Below are 21,056 nucleotides of genomic sequence, written 5' to 3'. Positions count from 1 at the left end.
TCTGAACCCCAAAAATCCCTCCCGAATCCCCCCACTAAAGCTTTAAATGTAGGTGACGACCACAAATTTGCGGGGTTTTGAGTGTTTCGACTTTGGGGGATTCCACTTTGACAGATGTGGGCGGGTCCAGGTCCAGATCTCGGGGGGGGGGGGGGGGGGGTCACTGTCCCGTTTTTTGGACTTTGAAACCCTCTTTTGAGGGCTCAGGTGGAAATTTTGGGGTCTCAGAGTGATTCTGGGGGGCAAATCGTCCGTACGGCCTTGCCCCTATTGCACATGTGCCGTACACTTATGGGCGCCGCCATTTGTACGGCACTTTCTTCCCTATTGCGCATGCGCAAACCCCCATGGACGCCGCCATGCGCACCGGCGTTGCCGTCCGCATTCACCGGACCGCACCCGGAAGCGCCGAACGGGCCCGGACCGGAGCCGGGACCCCCCCCCGGTAACCCCGGACCAGGCCCGGGACCCCCCCGGTAACCCCGGACCGGAGCCGGGACCCCCCCCCGGTAACCCCGGACCAGGCCCGGGATCCCCCGGGACCCCCCCGGTAACCCCGGACCGGAGCCGGGACCCCACCCCGGGACCCCCCCGGTAACCCCGGACCAGGCCCGGGATCCCCCGGGACCCCCCTGGTAACCCCGGACCAGGCCCGGGATCCCCCGGGACCCCCCTGGTAACCCCGGACCGGAGCCGGGACCACCCCCGGGACCCCCCTGGTAACCCCGGACCGGAGCCGGGACCCCACCCCGGGAGCCCCCCGGTAACCCCGGACCGGAGCCGGGACCACCCCCCAGGACCCCCCGGTAACCCCGGACCAGGCCCGGGACCCCCCCGGTAACTCCGGACCAGGCCCGGGACCCGCCCCCCCCTCCCGGGACCCCCCCCGGAACCCCTCGGGACCCCCCCGGTAACCGAGGATCCCCCTCCGGGACCCCCCGTTATTCCCGGGATTTAAATCCCTTTATCCCCCCCCAAAATTCCTGAAAATTCCCGGGATTTCACCCCAAAATCCCCCCAAAATTCCCTGGATTTAACCCCAAAAATTCCCGAAAATTCCCGGGATTTAATCCCAAAATCCCCCTAATATTCTCTGGATTTAACCCCAAAAATTCCCGGAATTCCCTCGGGATTTACATCCCATTTTCCCTCCAAAATTCCCGAAATTTTCCTGGGTTTTAACCCTCATTATCATCCGAAAATTCCCAAATTTCTCTCGGGATTTAACCCCCCAGTCCTGCCGATACTCCCGGAATTCCACTGGGATTTAATCCCAAAATTCCTGCAATTCCCTCTAGATTTAACCCCCCCAGTCCCCCCAAATTCCCCCAAAATTCCCGACATTTCCTCGGGATTTAAGGCCCAAAATTCCTGGGATTTAATCCCTCAAAAATTCCCAAAAATTCCCGAAATTTTGCCGGGATTTAACCCCCAAAATTCCCAGATTTTCCCCCCTTATTTTCTCCCAAATTCCCCGAATTCCTTTGGGGTTTAACCCAAAATTTTTCTCGATATTCCCAGAATTTCCTTGGGAATTTAACCTTTAATTCCCTCAAGATTTAACCCCTCCTGAGGGAATTAAATTTTAATTTCTGCCCTGTATTTTCCCCCTCATTTTTCCCAGTTTTTCCCCCCATTTTCCCCCCCAAATTCCCAAAATTCCTTCAGGATTTAGCCTCTCAATTCCCAGATATTTTCCCAGTATTTTCCCTCCTGATTTCTCTTTTTTTCCTAATTTTTTCTCCATTTTCCCTCCTATTTTTTCCGTTTCCCCCAATTTTCCCATTTTTTGCCATTTTCCTTCCTATTTTTCCCCAATTTTCCTTCTTTTTTTCCCAATTCTTTCCTCCATCCTTCTCCATTTTCCCTCCTGTTTTCCCTGATATTTTCCCCAATTTTTTTCCATTTTCCCCCTCCTAGTTTCCCGATTTTACCTCCTATTCTTTGCATTTTTTCCTAATTTTTTGCTCATTTTCCCTCCTATTTTTTCCCCTCCTATTTTTCCCATTTCCCCCCAGTTTTCCCCCCATTTTCCCTCCTATTTCCGCCATTTTCCCTCTTATTTTCCCCATTTTCCCTCCTATTCTTTGCATTTTTTCCTAATTTTTTCCTCATTTTCCCTCCTATTCTTCCTCTTTCCCCCCAGGTTTTCCCCCCATTTTCCCTTCTTTTTTCCCTTCTATTTTCCCCAATTTTTTCCCCAATTTTCCCCATTTTTTACCATTTCCCCCCAATTTTCCCAACTTTCGCTCCCATTTTCCCCTTTTCTCCCCTAATTTTTGCCCCCAATTTTCCCTCCTAGTTTCCCCCATTCTTTTCTCCATTTTTTCCTTTTTTTCCCTCCATTTTCCCTCACATTTCCCCCATTTCCCTCCATTTTCTCTTCTATTTTCCCTATTTTCCCCTCCATTTTCTCTTATATTTTCCCCATTTTTTCCCTCTATTTTCCCTCTATTTTCCCTCATATTTTCCCTCATATTTTCCCCATTTTCCCCTCCACTTTCCCTCATATTTTCCCTCATATTTTCCCACATATTTTCCATTTTCCCCTCCATTTTCCCTCATATTTTCCCCATTTTCCTCTCTGCTTTCCCTCATATTTTCCCATTATTATCCCCATTTTGTTCCCATTTCCCCTTCTATTTTCCCCAAATTTTTCCTCAGTTTCCCCCCATTTTTCCCCCATTTTTTCCCTATTTTCCCACCTATTTCCCCCAATTTTTTCCCCAATTTTTTCCCCATTTTTCCCCATTTTCCCACCTATTTCCCCCCAGTTTTCCCCCCGAATTCCCGGCTCCATGGAATCCCAGTGCGATTACTCCATGTACTTCCCGGCCGTTCCCTTCCCGCCGCGGGAGCTGCTGGCGGGAGAATCCTCCGGTTACCGGGCGCTGCCGCGCCGCAACCACCTGTACCTGGGCGAGACCGTGCGCTTCCTGCTGGTGCTGCGCCGCAACACCGGGAACGCCGACCGCAACACCGGGAACACCGGGAATGCCGACCGGAACACCGGGAACGCCGACAGAAACACCGGGAATGCCGAGAGAAACGCTGAGAGAAACACCGGGAACGCTGAGAGGAACACCGGGAACGCCGACCGCAACACCGGGAATGCCGAGAGGAACACCGGGAATGCCGACAGGAACACCGGGAATGCCGAGAGAAACACCGGGAATGTCGACAGGAACACCGGGAACGCCGAGAGAGCTCCCGGGAACACTGAGAGAATTCCTGTTAATCCTGAGAGAATTCCTGCCAATTCCGACGGAATTCCCGCCAATTCTGATGGAATTTCTGCCAATTCTGACGGAATTCCCGCCAATTCTGATGGAATTCCCGCCAATTCTGACGGAATTCCCGCCAAACCTGAGGGAATGCCCGCCCACTCCACTGCAAGCTCCGCCCACTCCACTGCAAGCTCCGCCCACTCCAGTGCAGACTCCGCCCACTCTGGCATAAACCCCGCCCACTCCAGCACAAACCCCGCCCATTCTGCCCCAAACCCCGCCCATTCTGCCCCAAACCCCGCCCATTCTGCCTCAAACCCCGCCCACTCCGCCCCAAGCCCCGCCCCCAGCTCACCCTGGGCGCAGCTGGCGGCGTCGCTGTCGGCGCTGGCCACGGTGACCAGCGGGGACACGCGGACACGGGACGAGGACGAGGAGGAGGAGGAGAACCCCGGGAATTTCGGGAACGGCCCCGAGGATTCCCGGGAGCCGCCGCTGTTCCGGGAGTGCCGCGCGCTGCTGACGCACGCCAGGGGCCCCCCGGGCGGCGCCGGGGCCGGGGTGAGCGGCGAAAATCGGGAATTTCGGGAAATTGGGGGTAGTGAGGTTCTGCTTTTCCTGGGATTTTCCTGCGTTTTCCTAGCATTTCCCATTTTTTTCTGGCATTTTCCCACTTTTTCCTGTTTTTTTCCTGGATTTCCCCATTTTTCCCCAATTTTTTCCTATTTTTTCCCATTTTTCCTTGGTTTTTCCCATTTTTCCTTGGTTTTTCCCATTTTTCCTTCATTATCGCCATTTTTTCCTGGGATTTCCCATTCTTCATGGTTTTCCCATTTTTTCCCCATTTTTCCCCTTTTTTTCCATTTTTTCCCATTTTTTCCTTGGTTTTTCCCATTTTTCCTTGGTTTTCCCCAGTTTTTTTGGTTTTTCCCATTTTCCATGGTATTCCCCACTTTTTCCTGGGATTTTCCCATTTTCCTTGGTTTTTCCCATTTTTCCTTGGTTTTTCCCATTTTTCCTGGGATTTTCCCACTTTATCCTGGGATTTCCCATTCTTCCTTGTTTTTCCCATTTTTCCCCCATTTTTCCCCATTTCCCCTCATTTTTTTCCTTTTTTTTCCCATTTTCCTTGGTTATCGCCATTTTTTCCTGGGATTTCCCATTCTTCCTCATTTTTCCCATTTTTTCCCCATTTTTCCCTTGGTTTTTCCCATTTTTTCCTTGGTTTTTCCCATTTTCTTTGGTATTCCCCACTTTTTCCTTGGTTTTTCCCATTTTTCCTTGGTTTTTCCCATTTTTCCTTGGTTTTTCCCATTTTTCCTTGGTTATCGCCATTTTTTCCTGGGATTTCCCATTCTTGCAAATTTTTCCCATTTTTTCCCTATTTTTCCCCATTTTTTCCTTGGTTTTCCCCATTTTTTCCTTGGTTTTCCCCATTTTTCCTTGGTTTTTCCCATTTTCCTTGGTATTTCCCACTTTTTCCTGGGATTTTCCCATTTTCCTTGGTTTTTCCCATTTTTTCCCACTTTTTCCTATTTCTCCCCATTTTTTCCTATTTTTTCCCATTTTTCCTGTTTTTTTCCCATTTTTCCTTGGTTTTTCCCATTTTTCCTTGGTTTTTCCCATTTTTCCTTGTTTTTTCCTATTTTTTCCTCATTTTTCCTGTTTTTTCCCAACTTTTCCCCATTTCCCTCCATTTTTCTCTATTTTTTCCTCAATTTCTCTCCATTTTTTCCCAATTTTTCCCATTTTCCCCCATATTTTCTTCATGTTTCCCAGCTCCCCATGGACGATCCCATCATCTCCCAGGATGAGCTCCTTTCCACATTTTCCCCCCATTTTCCCCCATTTTTCCCATTTTCCGCCCATTTTTCTCCATTTTTTACCCATTTTTTCCCATTTTTCCCCAATTTTTTCCCATTTTTCCCAATTTTTCCCTTTTTTTCCCCGTTTTTCCAGCTCCCCATGGACAATCCCATCATCTCCCAGGACGAGCTCCTTTCCCCATTTTCCCCCCATTTTCCCCCATTTTTTCCCATTTTCTACCCATTTTTTTCCCATTTTTTCCCATTTTCCCCCAATTTTTTCCATTTTTCCCAATTTTTCCCATTTTTTCCCCATTTTCCAGCTCCCCGTGGACGATCCCATCATCTCCCAGGACGAGCTCCTTTCCCCATTTTCCCCCCATTTTCCCCCATTTGTTCCCATTTTCCGCCCATTTTTCTCCATTTTTTCCCGTTTTCCCCGATTTTTTCCCATTTTTCCCAATTTTTCCCGTTTTTTCCCCATTTTCCAGCTCCCCGTGGACGATCCCATCATCTCCCAGGACGAGCTCCTTTCCCCATTTTCCCCCCATTTTCCCCCATTTGTTCCCATTTTCCGCCGATTTTTCTCCATTTTTAACCCATTTTTTCCCATTTTCCCCGATTTTTTCCCAATTTTTCCCGTTTTTTCCCCATTTCCCAGCTCCCCGTGGACGATCCCATCATCTCCCAGGACGAGGTCATTTTCCCGCTCACCGTGGCCCTGGACCGGCTCCCGCCCGGCACCGCCAAGGCCAAGGTGGGGACATTTGGGGACATTGGAGACACCTTGGGGACATTGGGGACACTTTGGGGACATTGGGAATGGGATGGGGAGGAACCTTGGGGACATTTGGGGATAATTTGGGGACCTTTGGGGACACCTTGGGGACATTGGGGACACTTTGAGACACTCTGGGGACACTTTGGGGACATTTGGGGATAATTTGGGGACACCTTGGGGACACTTCGGGGACATTAGGGACATCAGGAATGGAATGGGGAGGGAATTTGGGGACACTGGGGACACTTTGGGGACATTGGTGACACTCTGGGGACACTTTGGGGACAATTGGGGACATCAGGGACATTGGGAATGGATGGGGAGGGACCCTGGGGACACTTGGGGACACTGGGGACACTTTGGGGACATCGGGAATGGATGGGGAGGGAATTTGGGGACCCTGGGGACACCGTGGGGACATTGGGGACACTGTGAGACACCTTGGGGAGACTTTGGGGACATTTGGGGATAATTTGGGGACACTGGGGACACTTTGGGGACATCAGGAATGGATGGGGAGGGACTTTGGGGTCAGTCTGGGGACCTTGAGAACACTTTGGGGACATCGGGGACACTTTGGGGACATTGGGAATGGATGGGGAGGGACCTTGGGGACATTTGGGGATAATATGGCGACACTTGGGGACATTTGGGGATAATTTGGGGACATTTGGGGACACTTCAGGGACAATTGGTGACATTGGGGACATCAGGAATGGGATGGGGAGGAACCTTGGGGACACTGGGGACACTTTGGGGACATTGGGGACACTCTGGGGACACTTTGGGGACAATTGGGGACATCGGGAATGGATGGGTACGGACCCTGGGGACACTTGGGGACACTGGGGACACTTTGGGGACATTGGGAATGGATGGGGAGGGAATTTGGGGTCACTTTGGGGACCTTGAGAACACTTTGGGGACACCGGGGACACTTTGGGGACATCGGGAATGGATGGGGAGGGACCTTGGGGACACTGGGGACATTTTGGGGACATTGGGGACACTCTGGGGACACTTTGGGGACATTGGGAATGGATGGGGAGGGACTTTGGGGTCACTTTGGGAACCTTGAGGACAGTTTGGGGACATTGGGGACACTTTGGGGACATCGGGGACATTGGGAATGGATGGGGAGGGAATTTGGGGACACTTTGGGGACAATGTGTGAACCTTGGGGACACTTTGGGGACACTGGGATGGGCTGGGATGGGGAGGGGACACCGCGGTGACCTTGGGGACACTTTGGTGACCCCGTGGTGTCCCCTTGGTGTCCCCAGATCGTGGTGACCGTGTGGCAGCGGGACACGGAGCCCCCGGAGCTGCAGGAGGGGACAGGGACAGGGCCAGGGCCAGGCCAGGTGACAATGACAGGGACAGGGACAGGGACAGGGCCAGGGGGGTACCTGAGGCTGCTCCAGGGCCGCGCCCCCGGCCAGGTGTTCCGGCAGCAGCACGGGGCCTTCAAGGCACAAGGTGAGGTCCCCAAATGTCCCCAGAGTGTCACCTCCCCCCCTCTGCTGTCCCCAAGTGTCCCCTGAGTGTCCCCAAGTGTCCCCTCCCCAGTGGTGCCACCCCCAGGTGTCCCCTCAGTGCCACCCCCAGGTGTTCCGGCAGCAGCACGGGGCCTTCAAGGCACAAGGTGAGGTCCCCAAATGTCCCCAAAGTGTCACCTCCCCCCCTCTGCTGTCCCCAAGTGTCCCCAAGTGTCCTGTGAGTGTCCTCGAGTGTCCCCGAGTGTCCCCTCAGTGCCACCCCCAGGTGTTCCGGCAGCAGCACGGGGCCTTCAAGGCACAAGGTGAGGTCCCCAAGTGTCCCCACAGTGTCACCTCCCCCCCTCTGCTGTCCCCAAGTGTCCCCAAGTGTCCCCTGAGTGTCCCCAAGTGTCCTGTGAGTGTCCCCAAGTGTCCCCAAGTGTCCTGTGAGTGTCCCTGAGTGTCCCCTCAGTGCCACCCCCAGGTGTTCCGGCAGCAGCACGGGGCCTTCAAGGCACAAGGTGAGGTCCCCAAATGTCCCCACAGTGTCACCTCCCCCCCTCTGCTGTCCCCAAGTGTCCTGTGAGTGTCCCCGAGTGTCCCCTCCCCAGTGGTGCCACCCCCAGGTGTCCCCTCAGTGCCACCCCCAGGTGTTCCGGCAGCAGCACGGGGCCTTCAAGGCACAAGGTGAGGTCCCCAAATGTCCCCACAGTGTCACCTCCCCCCCTCTGCTGTCCCCAAGTGTCCCTGAGTGTCCCCAAGTGTCCCTGAGTGTCCCCAAGTGTCCTGTGAGTGTCCTCGAGTGTCCCCGAGTGTCCCCAAGTGCCCCAAACCTCCCCCAAGGACCCCCAAGGATTGTCCCCAACTCCGCCTTGGGGACACTTCTGGTGCCACCAAAGCAGGACAAGGTCCCTTGGTTCAGCCTGGTGGCCCTTGATGGACGTCCCCAAGTGTCCCCAAGGCCACCCTGGTGTCCCCAAGGCCACCCTGGTGTCCCCAAGTGTCCCAAAGCCACCCCAAACCCCTCAGTGACCCCCAAGGATTGTCCCCAACCCCGACTTGGGGACACTTTTGGTGCCACCAAGGCAGGACAAGGTCCCTTGGCCCAGCCTGGTGGCCCTGGCTGGCTGTCCCCAAGTGTCCCCTGGTGTCCCCGCAGTGTCCACGCTGCTGACGGTGCTGCCACCCCCCCGTGTCCGCTGCCGCCAGGTGACCGTGTCCGGCAAGTACCTGACCGTGCTCAAAGGTGACAGCTGGGGACAGCTGGGGACATCTGGGGGGGATTGGGGACATCTGGGGTGGGTGGGGACATTGGGGGGGTTGGGGACATCTGGGGACATCGGGGGGTTGGGGACATCTGGGGTGGGTGGGGACATTTGGGGGGTTGGGGACAAAGGGGGGGGACAGGGTCGGGGGGAGAAAAGGGGGGAGGGTCACCCCCAATGTCCCTGATGAGTCCCAGTGTCCCCAATGTCCCCAATGCCCTGGATGTCCCCAATGTCCCTAATGTCCCCAGTGTCCCTAATGTCCCCAATTCCCCAATGCCCTGGATGTCCCAAATGTCCCCAATCCCCGCAATGTCCCCAGTGTCCCCAATGTCCCAAATCCCCTGGATGTCCCCAATGTCCCCCAATGTCCCCAATCCCATGGATGTCCCCAGTGTCTCCAGTCCCCCAATATCCCTGATGTCCCACAATGTCCCCAGTCCCCTGGATGTCCCCAATCCCCAAATGTCCTCAATGCCCTGGATGTCCCCAGTGTCCCCCAGTGTCCCCAGTGTCCCCGATATCCCCAATGTCCCCAATGTCCCAAATGTCCCCAATGTCCCCAATGTCCCCAGTGTCCCCAATCCCCCAATCCCCCCAATGTCCCCAATGTCCCCAATGTCCCCAATGTCCCCAATGCCCTGGATGTCCCCAACTGTCCCCAATGCCCCGATGCCCTGGATATCCCCGATGTCCCCAATGTGCCCGCTGTCCCCAGTGTCCCCATTGTCCCCAATGTCCCCATTGTCCCCTCTGTCCCCAACTGTCCCCAGTGCTCAATGGCAGCTCGCAGGAGGAGCTGTCCCTGTGGGACGTGCAGTGTCCTGCCCAATGTCCCCAATGTCCCCATTGTCCCCAGTGCTCAATGGCAGCTCGCAGGAGGAGCTGTCCCTGTGGGACGTGCAGGTGCTGCCCAATTTCAACGCCAGTTACCTGCCCGTGATGCCCGACGGCTCCGTGCTGCTGGTGGACGACGTCTGGTGAGCACCTGGGGACACCTGGGGACAGCTGGGGACAGTTTGGGGACAGCTGGGGACAGCTAGAGACACCTTGGGGGCAGCTGGGGACATCTGGGGACACTTGGGGACACCTGGGGACACCCTGGGAAAAGCTGAGGACAGCTGGGGACACCTTGGGGACACCTTGGGGACAGCTGGGGACAGCTGGGGACAGTTTGGGGACAGCTGGGGACAGCTAGAGACACCTTGGGGACACCTGGGGGACAGCTGGGGACAGTTAGAGACACCTTGAGGACAGCTGGGGGACATCTGGGGACAGCTGCGGGACAGCTGGGAGCACTATAGGGACATCTTGGGACATCTGGAGACACCTTGGGGACATCTGGGGACACTTCGGGGACACTTTGGGGATGGGAGGAGAACTTGGGCACAGTGGGGGGAACCATGGGGACAATTTGGGGACACCTTGGGACCTTGGGGACAGTGGGGACACATTGGGGACACCAAGAGGAACATTAGGGACATTGTGGAGACCTTGAGGACACCATGAGGACCTTGGGGACAATGTGGAGACCTTGGGGACACCAAGAGGACCTTGGGGACAATGTGGGGACCCTGGGGACAATGTGGGGACCCTGGGGACACCAAGAGGACATTGGGGACATTGTGGAGACCTTGGGGACACCCATGAGGACCTTGGTGACATTGTGGAGACCTTGGGGACACCAAGAGGACATTGGGGACATTGTGGGGACCTTGAGGACACCATGAGGACCTTGGGGACACCAAGAAGACCTTGGGGACACCAAGAGGCCCTTGGGGACAATGTGGAGACCTTGGGGACACCAAGAGGACCTTGGGGACACCAAGAGGACATTGGGGACACCAAGAAGACCACGAGGACCTTGGGAACGGGAGAGAACTTTGGGGACAACGTGAGGACCTTGGGGATGTGACCTGTCCCCTGAGTGTCCCCAGTGTCCCCTGAGTGTCCCCACTGTCCCCTCGCAGCCACCACTCCGGGGAGGTCCCCGTCGGGGCGTTCTGCCGCGTCCCCGGGTGCCACTCGGGGTGGCCGTGTCCCCTCAGCGCCCTGGAGGAGCAGAACTTCCTGTTCCAGCTGCAGGCGCCCGAGCGGCCGCCCCGCGACGCCAAGGAGGTGAGGGACACCGCGGTGGCCTTGGGGACACCATGGTGGCCTTGGGGACACTTGGGGACACCCATCAAGGGCCACCAGGCTGGGCCAAGGGGCCTTGTCCCACCTTGGTGGCACCAAAAGTGTCCCCAAGTTGGGGCTGGGGACAGTTCTTGGGGGTATCTGGGGGGTTGGGGACACCGCGGTGGCCTTGGGGACACCGCGGTGGCCTTGGGGACACCATGGTGGCCTTGGGGACATCCATCAAGGGCCACCAGGCTGGGCCAAGGGGCCTTGACACACCTTGGTGGCACCAAAGTGTCCCCAAGCTGGGGTTGGGGACAGTTCTTGGGGGTATCTGGGGGGTTGGGGACACTGTGGTGGCCTTGGGGACACTTGGGGACACCCATCAAGGGCCACCAGGTTGGGCCAAGGGGCCTTGTCCCACCTTGGTGGCACTAAAGTGTCCTCAAGTTGAGTTTGGGGAGAGTTCTTGGGGGTATCTGGGGGGTTGGAAACATTGGGGTGGCCTTGGGGACACCGCGGTGGCCTTGGGGACATCGGGGTGGCCTTGGGGACACTTGGGGACATCCATCAAGGGCCACCAGACTGGGCCAAGGGGCTTTATCCCACCTTGGTGGCACTAAAAATGTCCCCAAGTTGAGTTTGGGGACAGTTCTTGGGGGTATCTGGGGGGTTGGGGACATCGGGGTGGCCTTGGGGACACCGTGGTGGCCTTGGGGACAATGTGGTGGCCTTGGGGACACCCATCAAGGGCCACCAGACTGGGCCAAGGGGCCTTGTCACACCTTGGTGGCACCAAAAGTGTCCCCAAATTGGGGTTTGGGACAGTTCTTGGGGGTATCTGGGGGGTTGGGACATCAGGGTGGCCTTGGGGACATCCATCAAGGGCCACCAGGTTGGGTCAAGAGGCTTTGTCACACCTTGGTGGCACTAAAAATGTCCCCAAGTTGGGGTTGGGGACAGTTCTTGGGGGTATCTGGGGGGTTGGGGACATCGGGGTGGCCTTGGGGACACCCATCAAGGGCCACCAGGTTGGGCCAAGGGGCCTTGTCCCACCTTGGTGGCACTAAAAGTGTCCCCAAGTTGGGGTTTGGGACAGTTCTTGGGGGTATCTGGGAGGTTGGGGACATCGGGGTGGCCTTGGGGACACCTGGGTGGCCTTGGGGACACTTGGGGACACCCATCAAGGGCCACCAGGTTGGGTCAAGGGGCCTTGTCCCACCTTGGTGGCACCAAAAGTGTCCCCAAGTTGGGGTTGGGGACAGTTCTTGGGGGTATCTGTGGGGTTGGGGACACTGTGGTGGCCTTGGGGACACCGGGGTGGCCTTGGGGACATCCATCAAGGGCCACCAGGTTGGGCCAAGGGGCCTTGTCCCACCTTGGTGGCACTAAAAATGTCCCCAGGCTGGGGTTGGGACAGTTCCTGGGGATAACTGGGGGGTTGGAGACACCGTGGTGGCCTTGGGGACACTTGGGGACATCCATCAAAGGCCACCAGACTGGGCCAAGGGGCTTTGTCACACCTTGGTGGCACCAAAAGTGTCCCCAAGTTGAGTTTGGGGAGAATTCTTGGGGGTATCTGGGGGGTTGGGAACATCGGGGTGGCCTTGAGGACACTTGGGGACATCCATCAAGGGCCACCAGACTGGGCCAAGGGGTCTTGTCACACCTTGGTGGCACCAAAAGTGTCCCCAAGTTGGGGTTGGGGACAATCCTTGGGGACCCCTGAGGGGATTTGGGGTGGCTTTGGGGCACTTGGGGACACTGGGAGGGCCTTGGGGACACTTGGGGTGGCCTTGGGGACACCTGGGGACATCCATCAAAGGCCACCAGACTGGGCCAAGGGGCCTTGTCACACCTTGGTGGCACCAAAAGTGTCCCCAAGTTGAGTTTGGGGAGAGTTCTTGGGGGTATCTGGGGGGTTGGGGACATCAGGGTGGCCTTGGGGACACTTGGGGACATCCATCAAGGGCCACCAGGTTGGGTCAAGAGGCTTTGTCCCACCTTGGTGGCACCAGAAGTGTCCTCAAGTTGGGGTTGGGGACAATCCTTGGGGATCCCTGAGGGGATTTGGGGTGGCTTTGGGACACTTGGGGACACTTGGGGTGGCCTTGGGGACAACAGTCAAGGGCCACCAACCCCATCCAAACCTGCCAAGATGCCACCAACCCCCCATGACCATGGTGTCCCCAGGCTTGGTGACAATCCCTGTTGTCCCCACTGGCCTTGGGGACGCTGGGGACACGGAGGCCACCGCGGGTGGCACCGCGGTGACAGCGATGTCCCCAAGCAGGGCCTGGAGGTGCCGCTGGTGGCCGTGGTCCGGTGGTCGACGCCGAAGTTGCCGTTCACCAACAGCATCGTCACCCACTACCGGTGAGTGCCACCCGCTGTCCCCGCCGTGTCCCCAAGGCCACCAGAACCTCCTGGGGTGCCACCACCTCCTTGTCACTGCGCTGTCACCTCATTGTCCCCGTGTTCCTCCGTCCTCAGAACGTTCTGTGGCTCTTTTCTGGACTTTCCCATGATGCCACCTCTGTGTCCCTGATGTCCCCATGATGTCCCCAAGCCCTCCAGACCCTCCTGGCTTCTTCTACGTGTGCCACCACCTCATTGTCCCAGTGCCACCACGTCCCTGGAGCTCTCTGGGGCTCCTTCAGAGGTGTCCCAGTGATGCCACCACCATGTCCCCGATGTCCCCATGATGTCCCCGAGCCCTCCAGACCCTCCTGGCTTCTTCTACGTGTGCCACCACCTCCTGTCCCCTCAATGTCCCCTCAATGTCCCCTCAATGTCCCAGTGCCACCACGTCCCTGGAGCTCTCTGGGGCTCCTTCAGCCGTGTCCCCGTGATGCCACCACCATGTCCCCAATGTCCTCATGATGTCCCCAAGCCCTCCAGACCCTCCTGGCTTCTTCTACGTGTGCCACCACCTCCTGTCCCATCATTGTCCCCTCAATGTCCCAGTGCCACCACGTCCCCGGAGCTCTCTGGGGCTCCTTCAGCCGTGTCCCCGTGATGCCACCTCCATGTCCCCAATGTCCCCATGATGTCCCCAAGCTCTCCAGACCCTCCTGGCTTTGTCTACGTGTGCCACCACCTCCTGTCCCCTCAATGTCCCCTCAATGTCCCAGTGCCACCACGTCCCCAGAGCTCTCTGGGGCTCCTTCAGCCGTGTCCCCATGATGTCCCGATGATGTCCCCAGTGTCCCCATGATGTCCCCAAGCTCTCCAGACCCTCCTGGCTTCTTCTACGTGTGCCACCACCTCATTGTCCCAGTGCCACCACGTCCCCGGAGCTCTCTGGGGCTCCTTCAGCCGTGTCCCCGTGATGCCACCACCATGTCCCCAATGTCCCCATGATGTCCCCAAGCCCTCCAGACCCTCCTGGCTTTGTCTACATGTGCCACCACCTCCTGTCCCCTCAATGTCCCAGTGCCACCGCGTCCCTGGAGCTCTCTGGGGCTCCTTCAGCCGTGTCCCAGTGATGCCACCACCATGTCCCCGATGTCCCCATGATGTCCCCAAGCCCTCCAGACTTTCCTCGTTGCCCAGGGCCACCTCTGAATGTGCCACCACCTCAATGTCCCAGTGCCACCGCGTCCCTGGAGCTCTCTGGGGCTCCTTCAGCCATGTCCTCGTGATGCCACCACCATGTCCCCGATGTCCCCATGATGTCCCCAAGCCCTCCAGACCCTCCTGGCTTCGTCTACGTGTGCCACCACCTCCTGTCCCCTCATTGTCCCCTCAATGTCCCAGTGCCACCACGTCCCTGGAGCTCTCTGGGGCTCCTTCAGAGGTGTCCCTGTGATGCCACCTCCATGTCCCCGATGTCCCCATGATGTCCCCATGATGTCCCCAAGCCCTCCAGACCTTCCTCGTTGCCCAGGGCCACCTTTGAATGTGCCACCACCTCAATGTCCCAGTGCCACCACGTCCCCGGAGCTCTCTGGGGCTCCTTCAGCCGTGTCCCCAAGATGCCACCACCATGTCCCCAATGTCCCCGTGATGTCCCCGTGATGTCCCCAAGCTCTCCAGACCCTCCTGGCTTCTTCTATGTGTGCCACCACCTCATTGTCCCAGTGCCACCACGTCGCCGGAGCTCTCTGGGGCTCCTTCAGAGGTGTCCCCGTGATGCCACCACCATGTCCCCGATGTCCCCATGATGTCCCCGATGTCCCCAGGCTGCCGAGCATCCGGCTGGAGCGGCCGCGCTTCGTGATGACGGCCACCTGCGAGTCCCCCGTGGTGGCCCTGCAGCGCTTCACTGTCACCTACACCCTCCTCAACGACCTGCAGGACTTCCTGGCCGTGCGCCTGGTCTGGACACCCGAGGCCACCGCCGGTGGGGACACTTGGGGACATTGGGGACACTTTGGAACATTGGGGGACATCAGGGTGTTGCGGACATTGGGGACATCGAGGAGATTTGGGACATTGGGGGGAATTGGGGGGATTGGGGACATTTGGGGATTGGGGACACTGGGGACACTTGGGGACACTTGGGGACATCTGGGGACATCAAGGGATTGGGGACACTGGGGGGATTGGGGACATTGGGGGACATCAGGGGATTGGGGATATTTGGGGACACTTGGGGACACCTGGGGACATCGAGGGGATTTGGGACATTGGGGACATTGAGGGGATTGGGGACATCAGGGGATTGGGGACATTGGGGACATCAGGGGATTGGGGACACTGGGGGGATTGGGGACATTGGGGACATTGGGGATATTGGGGGGATTGGGGACATTTGGGGACACTTTGGGACTTCCTGGCCGTCCGCCTGGTCTGGACACCCGAGGCCACCGCCGGTGGGGACACTTGGGGACATCGAGGGGATCCCCCAAGAAAAACCTAAAAAATCCCAAAAAAAAATCCCAAAAAATCCCAAAAAAATCCCCAAAAATCACCATAAATTCCCCCTAAAAATCCCCCAAAAAATTCCAAAAATTCCCAACAGATCCCAAAAAAATCCCCAAAATTCCGTTTTCCCTCAGGGCGGTCCCGGGGCTCTCTGGACTCGGTGGTTTGTCACACGCCGCTGACCAACCTCGGCTACTCCCGCAAGGGCAGCGCCCGCACCTTCCGCGTGGCCTTCCAGGCGCTGCGGGCCGGTCTCTTCGAGGTCAGTGTCACCTGTGTCACCCCAGTGTCACCTGTGCCACCCTCGGTGTCACCTGTGCCACCTGTGCCACCCCTGTCCCCGTTATCCCCATTGTTACCCCGTTCCCAGTGTTCCCAGTATCCCCAGTATCCCCTTCCAGGCGCTGCGGGCCGGCCTCTTCGAGGTCAGTGTCACCTCAGTGTCACCTGTGTCACCTGTGCCACCCCAGTGCCACCAGTGCCACCCCTGTCCCCGTTATCCCCCTCGTCACCCCGTTCCCAGTGTTCCCAGTATCCCCAGTATCCCCTTCCAGGCGCTGCGGGCCGGCCTCTTCGAGGTCAGTGTCACCTGTGTCACCTGTGTCACCTGTGCCACCCTCAGTGTCACCTGTGCCACCCTCGGTGCCACCCCAGTGCCACCTGTGCCACCCCTGTCCCCGTTATCCCCATTGTTACCCCGTTCCCAGTGTTCCCAGTATCCCCAGTATCCCCTTCCAGCCGCTGTGTGCCCAAATCCCCTCCCAGTCCCCCCCCAGTGCCTCCCAGTATGGCCAGAACTCCCTCCCAGTAACTCCCAGTAACTCCCAGTACATCCCAGTGCTCTCCCAGTGCCTCCCAGTACATCCCAGTGCTCTCCCAGTCCCTCCCAGTGCCCCAAATCCATTCCCAGTCCCCCCAGTGCCTCCCAGTATCCCCAGAACTCGCCCCCAGTTCCTCCCAGTTCCCTCCCAGTCATTCCCAGTCCCTCCCAGTGCCCCAAACAGCCCCCAGAACTCCCTCCCAGTGCCCCCAAATGCCCCTCAAACCCCCTCCCAGCTGCTCCCAGTCCCTCCCAGTCCCTCCCAGTGCCCCAGATCCCCTCCCAGTCCCCCCCCCAGTGCCTCCCAGTACATCCCAGTGCCCCTCCCAGTGCCTCCCAGTCCCTCCCAGTGTCCCCAAACCCCCTCCCAGTCCCTCCCAGTCCCTCCCAGTGCCTCCAGTGCCCCAAATCCCCCCCAGAACTCCCTCCCAGTGCCCCAAAGCTCCCTCCCAGTGCCCCCAAACCCCCCCCAGAACTCCCTCCCAGTGCCCGCAAATCCCCCCCAAACCCACTCCCAGTGGCTCCCAGTGCCCCCAAACCCACTCCCAGTCCCTCCCAGTGCATTCCCAGTGGCTCCCAGTCCCCCCCAGTCCATCCCAGTACCCCTCCCAGTGGCTCCCAGTCCCTCCCAGTGCCCCACATAGCCCCCAAAACTCCATCCCAATGCTCCCAAATCCTCCCCAAACCCACTCCCAGTGCCCCGAAACACCCTCCCAGTGCCTCCCAGTGCCCCCAAAGCCCCTCCCAGTGGCTCCCAGTCCCTCCCAGTGCCCCCTAACCCCCTCCCAGTGCCCCCAAAGCCCCTCCCAGTGGCTCCCAGTCCCTCCCAGTGCCCCCAAACCCCCTCCCAGTCCCTCCCAGTGCCTCCCAGTGCTCCCAGTGACGCGCTGTCGCAGCTGTCGCAGCACATGAAGCTGAAGCTGCAGTTCACGGCCAGCGTCAGCAGCGCCCCGGCCGAGGCGCGGCCCGTGTCCCGCAGGGGCAGCCCCAGTTCCTCCCAGTGCCTCCCAGTACAGCCCAGTGCCCCTCCCAGTGCCTCCCAGTATCCCCAGAACTCGCTCCCAGTCCCTCCCAGTGCCTCCAGTGCTCCAAATGCCCCCCAGAACTCCCTCCCAGTGCCCCAAAGCTCCTTCCCAGTGCCCCAGATCCCCTCCCAGTGGCTCCCAGTGCCCCGAAATCCCCTCCTAGTCCCTCCCAGTGTCTCCCAGTACATCCCAGTGCCCCTCCCAGTATCTCCCAGTACTTTCCAATGCCCTCCCAGTGCCTCCAGTGCCCCAAATGCTGCCCAGAACTCCCTCCCAGTGCCCCCAAATCCCCCCAAACCCACTCCCAGTCGCTCCCAGTGCCCCCAAACCCCCTCCCAGTCCATCCCAGTGCCCTCCCAGTGCCTCCAGTGCCCCAAATCCCCCCCAGAACTCCCTCCCAGTGCCCCCAAATGCCCCCCAAACCCCCTCCCAGTCCCTCCCAGTCCCTCCCAGTGCCCCCAAACCCCCTCCCAGTGGCTCCCAGTCCCTCCCAGTGCCCCCACACCCCCTCCCAGTCCCTCCCAGTTCCCCCAGTGACGCGCTGTCGCAGCTGTCGCAGCACATGAAGCTGAAGCTGCAGTTCACGGCCAGCGTCAGCAGCGCCCCGGCCGAGGCGCGGCCCGTGTCCCGCAGGGGCAGCCCCAGTTCCTCCCAGTGCCTCCCAGTACAGCCCAGTGGGCCGGGGGAGGCGCGGCCCGTGTCCCGCAGGGGCAGCCCCGGCTCTCCGGCCGTGCGGGAGCTCGTGGCCGGCCTGGGCCGCTCCCAGTCCTTCTCCCACCAGCAGCCCGCCCGCAGCCACCTCATCAGGTACTGGGAGCACTGGGAGCACTGGGAGGGACTGGGAGCACTGGGAGGGGATTGGGAGGGGATTGGGAGGGATTGGGAGGGAACTGGGAGCAGCTGGGAGGGACTGGGAGGGGGTGTTGGGGCAACTGGGAGGGGATTGGGAGGGACTGGGAGGGGATTGGGAGGCACTGGGAGCCGCTGGGAGGGACTGGGAGGGGATTGGGGGGCACTGGGAGGGACTGGGATGGACTGGGAGGGAACTGGGAGGGGATTGGGAGGGATTGGGAAGAGGTTTTGGGGCACTGGGAGGGACTGGGAGGGGATTGGGAGGGACTGGGAGCAGCTGGGAGGGACTGGAAAGGAACTGGGAGCCACTGGGAGGGACTGGGAGGGGACTGGGAGGGACTGGGAGGGGATTGGGAGGGTTTGGGAGTGACTGGGACAGACTGGGAGCAGATTGGGAGGGACTGGGAGGGATTGGGAAGAGGTTTTGGGGCACTGGGAGGGACTGGGAGGAGATGGGAGGGACTGGGAACAACTGGGAGGGAACTGGGAGCAGCTGGGAGGGAACTGGGAGGGATTGGGAGCGGATTGGGAGGGACTGGGAAGAGGTTTTGGGGCACTGGGAGGGACTGGGAGGGGATTGGGAACAGCTGGGAGGGAACTGGGAGGCACTGGGAGGGTCTGGGAGGGACTGGGAGGGAACTGGGAGGGGATTAGGAGGGACTGGGAAGAGGTTTAGGGGCACTGGGAGGGAACTGGGAGCAACTGGGACGGACTGGGACAGACTGGGAGGGGACTGGGAGGGAACTGGGAACAGCTGGGAGGGAACTGGGAGGCACTGGGAGGGACTGGGAGGGGATTGGGGGGGACTGGGAGGGACTGGGAAGAGGATTTGGGGCACTGGGAGGGACTGGGAGGGAACTGGGATGGACTGGGGTGTGACAAAGGGATCCTGGGGAGGTGCCACCACTGCCTTGGGTGACACAGGTGACACTGGGGGTGATCTGAGAGTAAAACAGGGACACTGTGGGTGACACAAGGGGTGACACAGGGACACTGTAACTGACACAGGTGACACACAGGGACACTGTGGGTGACACAGGGAGTGACACAGGGATACTGAGGTGACACTGCTGTCCCCAGGTCGGGCAGTGTCATGGAGCGCTGCGCCATCACCCTGGGGTGACATGGGGGGTGACACAGGGACACTGTGGGTGACACAGGGACACTGAGGTGACAAAGGGACACTGTAACTGACACAGGTGACATTGAGGTGACACAGGTGACACAGGGACACTGTGGGTGACACAGAGGTGACACTGAGGTGACATTGAGGTGACACAGGTGACACAGGTGACACAGGTGACACAGGTGACACAGGGACAGTGTGGGTGACACAGGGACACTGTAACTGACACAGGTGACACTGAGGTGACACTGAGGTGACACTGCTGTCCCCAGGTCGGGCAGTGTCATGGAGCGCCGCGCCATCACCCCGGGGTGACATGGGGACACTGTGGGTGACACAGGGACACTGTGGGTGACACAGGTGACACAGAGGTGACACAGGTGACATTGAGGTGACACTGCTGTCCCCAATGTCCTGTCCCCAGGTCGGGCAGTGTCATGGAGCGCCGGGGTGACACAGGGGGTGACATGGGGACACTGTGGGTGACACAGGGACACTGTAACTGACACAGGTGACACTGAGGTGACACAGGTGACACTGCTGTCCCCAGGTCGGGCAGTGTCATGGAGCGCCATGCCATCACCTGGGGTGACACAGGGGGTGACATGGGGACACTGTGGGTGACACAAGGGATGACATAGGGACACTGTGGGTGACTCAGGTGACACACAGGTGACACAGGTGACACTGCTGTCCCCAGGTCGGGCAGTGTCATGGAGCGCCGCGCCATCACCTGGGGTGACACTGTGGGTGACACAGGGACACTGTGGGTGACGCAGGGACACTGTGGCTGTTACAGGGACACTGTGGGTGACACACAGGTGACACTGAGGTGACACAGGTGACACTGCTGTCCCCAATGTCCTGTCCCCAGGTCGGGCAGTGTCATGGAGCGCCGCGCCATCACCTGGGGTGACACGGGGGGTGACATGGGGACACTGTGGGTGACACAGGTGACACAATGACACTGAGGTGACACAGGTGACACTGCTGTCCCCAATGTCCTGTCCCCAGGTCGGGCAGTGTCATGGAGCGCCGTGCCATCACGCCGCCCGTGGGGTCCCCCGTGGGACGTCCCCTGTACCTGCCCGCGGGTGACAAAGCCGTGCTGGCCCTGGACAAGATCGCCAAGAGGGAGTGCAAGGTGCTGGTGGTGCCACCCCTGCGGTGACAGTGCCACCCCTGCGGTGACAGCGGGGACATTGGGGACACTGGGGACAGTGCCACCCCTGCAGTGACATTGGGGACACTGGGGACACTGGGGACACGGGGAGTGCAAGGTGCTGGTGGTGCCACCCCTGCGGTGACAGCGGGGACACTGGGGACAGTGCCACCCCTGCGGTGACAGCGGGGACACTGGGGACACTGGGGACACGGGGAGTGCAAGGTGCTGGTGGTGCCACCCCTGCGGTGACATGGGGACAGTGCCACCCCTGCGGTGACAGTGCCACCCCTGCGGTGACAGTGCCACCCCTGCGGTGACATTGGGGACACTGGGGACATTGGGGACACTGGGGACACGGGGAGTGCAAGGTGCTGGTGGTGCCACCCCTGCGGTGACACTGGGGACATTGGGGACAGTGCCACCCCTGCGGTGACAGTGCCACCCCTGCGGTGACACCCCTGCGGTGACATCGGGGACACTGGGGACACTGGGGACAGTGCCACCCCTGCGGTGACATTGGGGACA

At 59.1% G+C, this 21,056-nt stretch overlaps 1 protein-coding gene across 2 annotated transcripts; it reads left to right on the top strand.

Moving 5' to 3' along the window:
• The first annotated feature begins 309 nt into the window (after window positions 1-309).
• On the top strand, window positions 310-20,747 carry TRAPPC14 (trafficking protein particle complex subunit 14). Of its 2 annotated transcripts, XM_072920603.1 has the most exons (12): window positions 311-3,788; window positions 5,694-5,789; window positions 7,097-7,292; window positions 8,451-8,537; window positions 9,416-9,536; window positions 10,527-10,674; window positions 12,968-13,050; window positions 14,859-15,019; window positions 15,678-15,805; window positions 17,260-17,322; window positions 18,077-18,195; window positions 20,381-20,747. In XM_072920603.1, the coding sequence occupies exons 1-12, from the start codon at window positions 2,799-2,801 to the stop codon at window positions 20,535-20,537; spliced, it is 2,349 nt and encodes a 782-aa protein (XP_072776704.1). In that variant the 5' UTR covers window positions 311-2,798; the 3' UTR covers window positions 20,538-20,747. The 2 variants fall into 2 exon arrangements, with proteins under 2 accessions (XP_072776703.1, XP_072776704.1); XM_072920602.1 differs by lacking the exons at window positions 17,260-17,322; window positions 18,077-18,195; window positions 20,381-20,747 and having other exon boundaries at window positions 310-3,788; window positions 15,678-16,384.
• Window positions 20,748-21,056: the final 309 nt, after the last annotated feature.

This window comes from Taeniopygia guttata, chromosome 32 (genome assembly GCF_048771995.1).
Source record: "Taeniopygia guttata chromosome 32, bTaeGut7.mat, whole genome shotgun sequence".
In the NCBI taxonomy this organism is placed as follows: domain Eukaryota; kingdom Metazoa; phylum Chordata; class Aves; order Passeriformes; family Estrildidae; genus Taeniopygia; species Taeniopygia guttata.
Note: the sequence above shows the minus strand (reverse complement) of the source record. Positions and strands in the feature narration are given on the sequence as shown.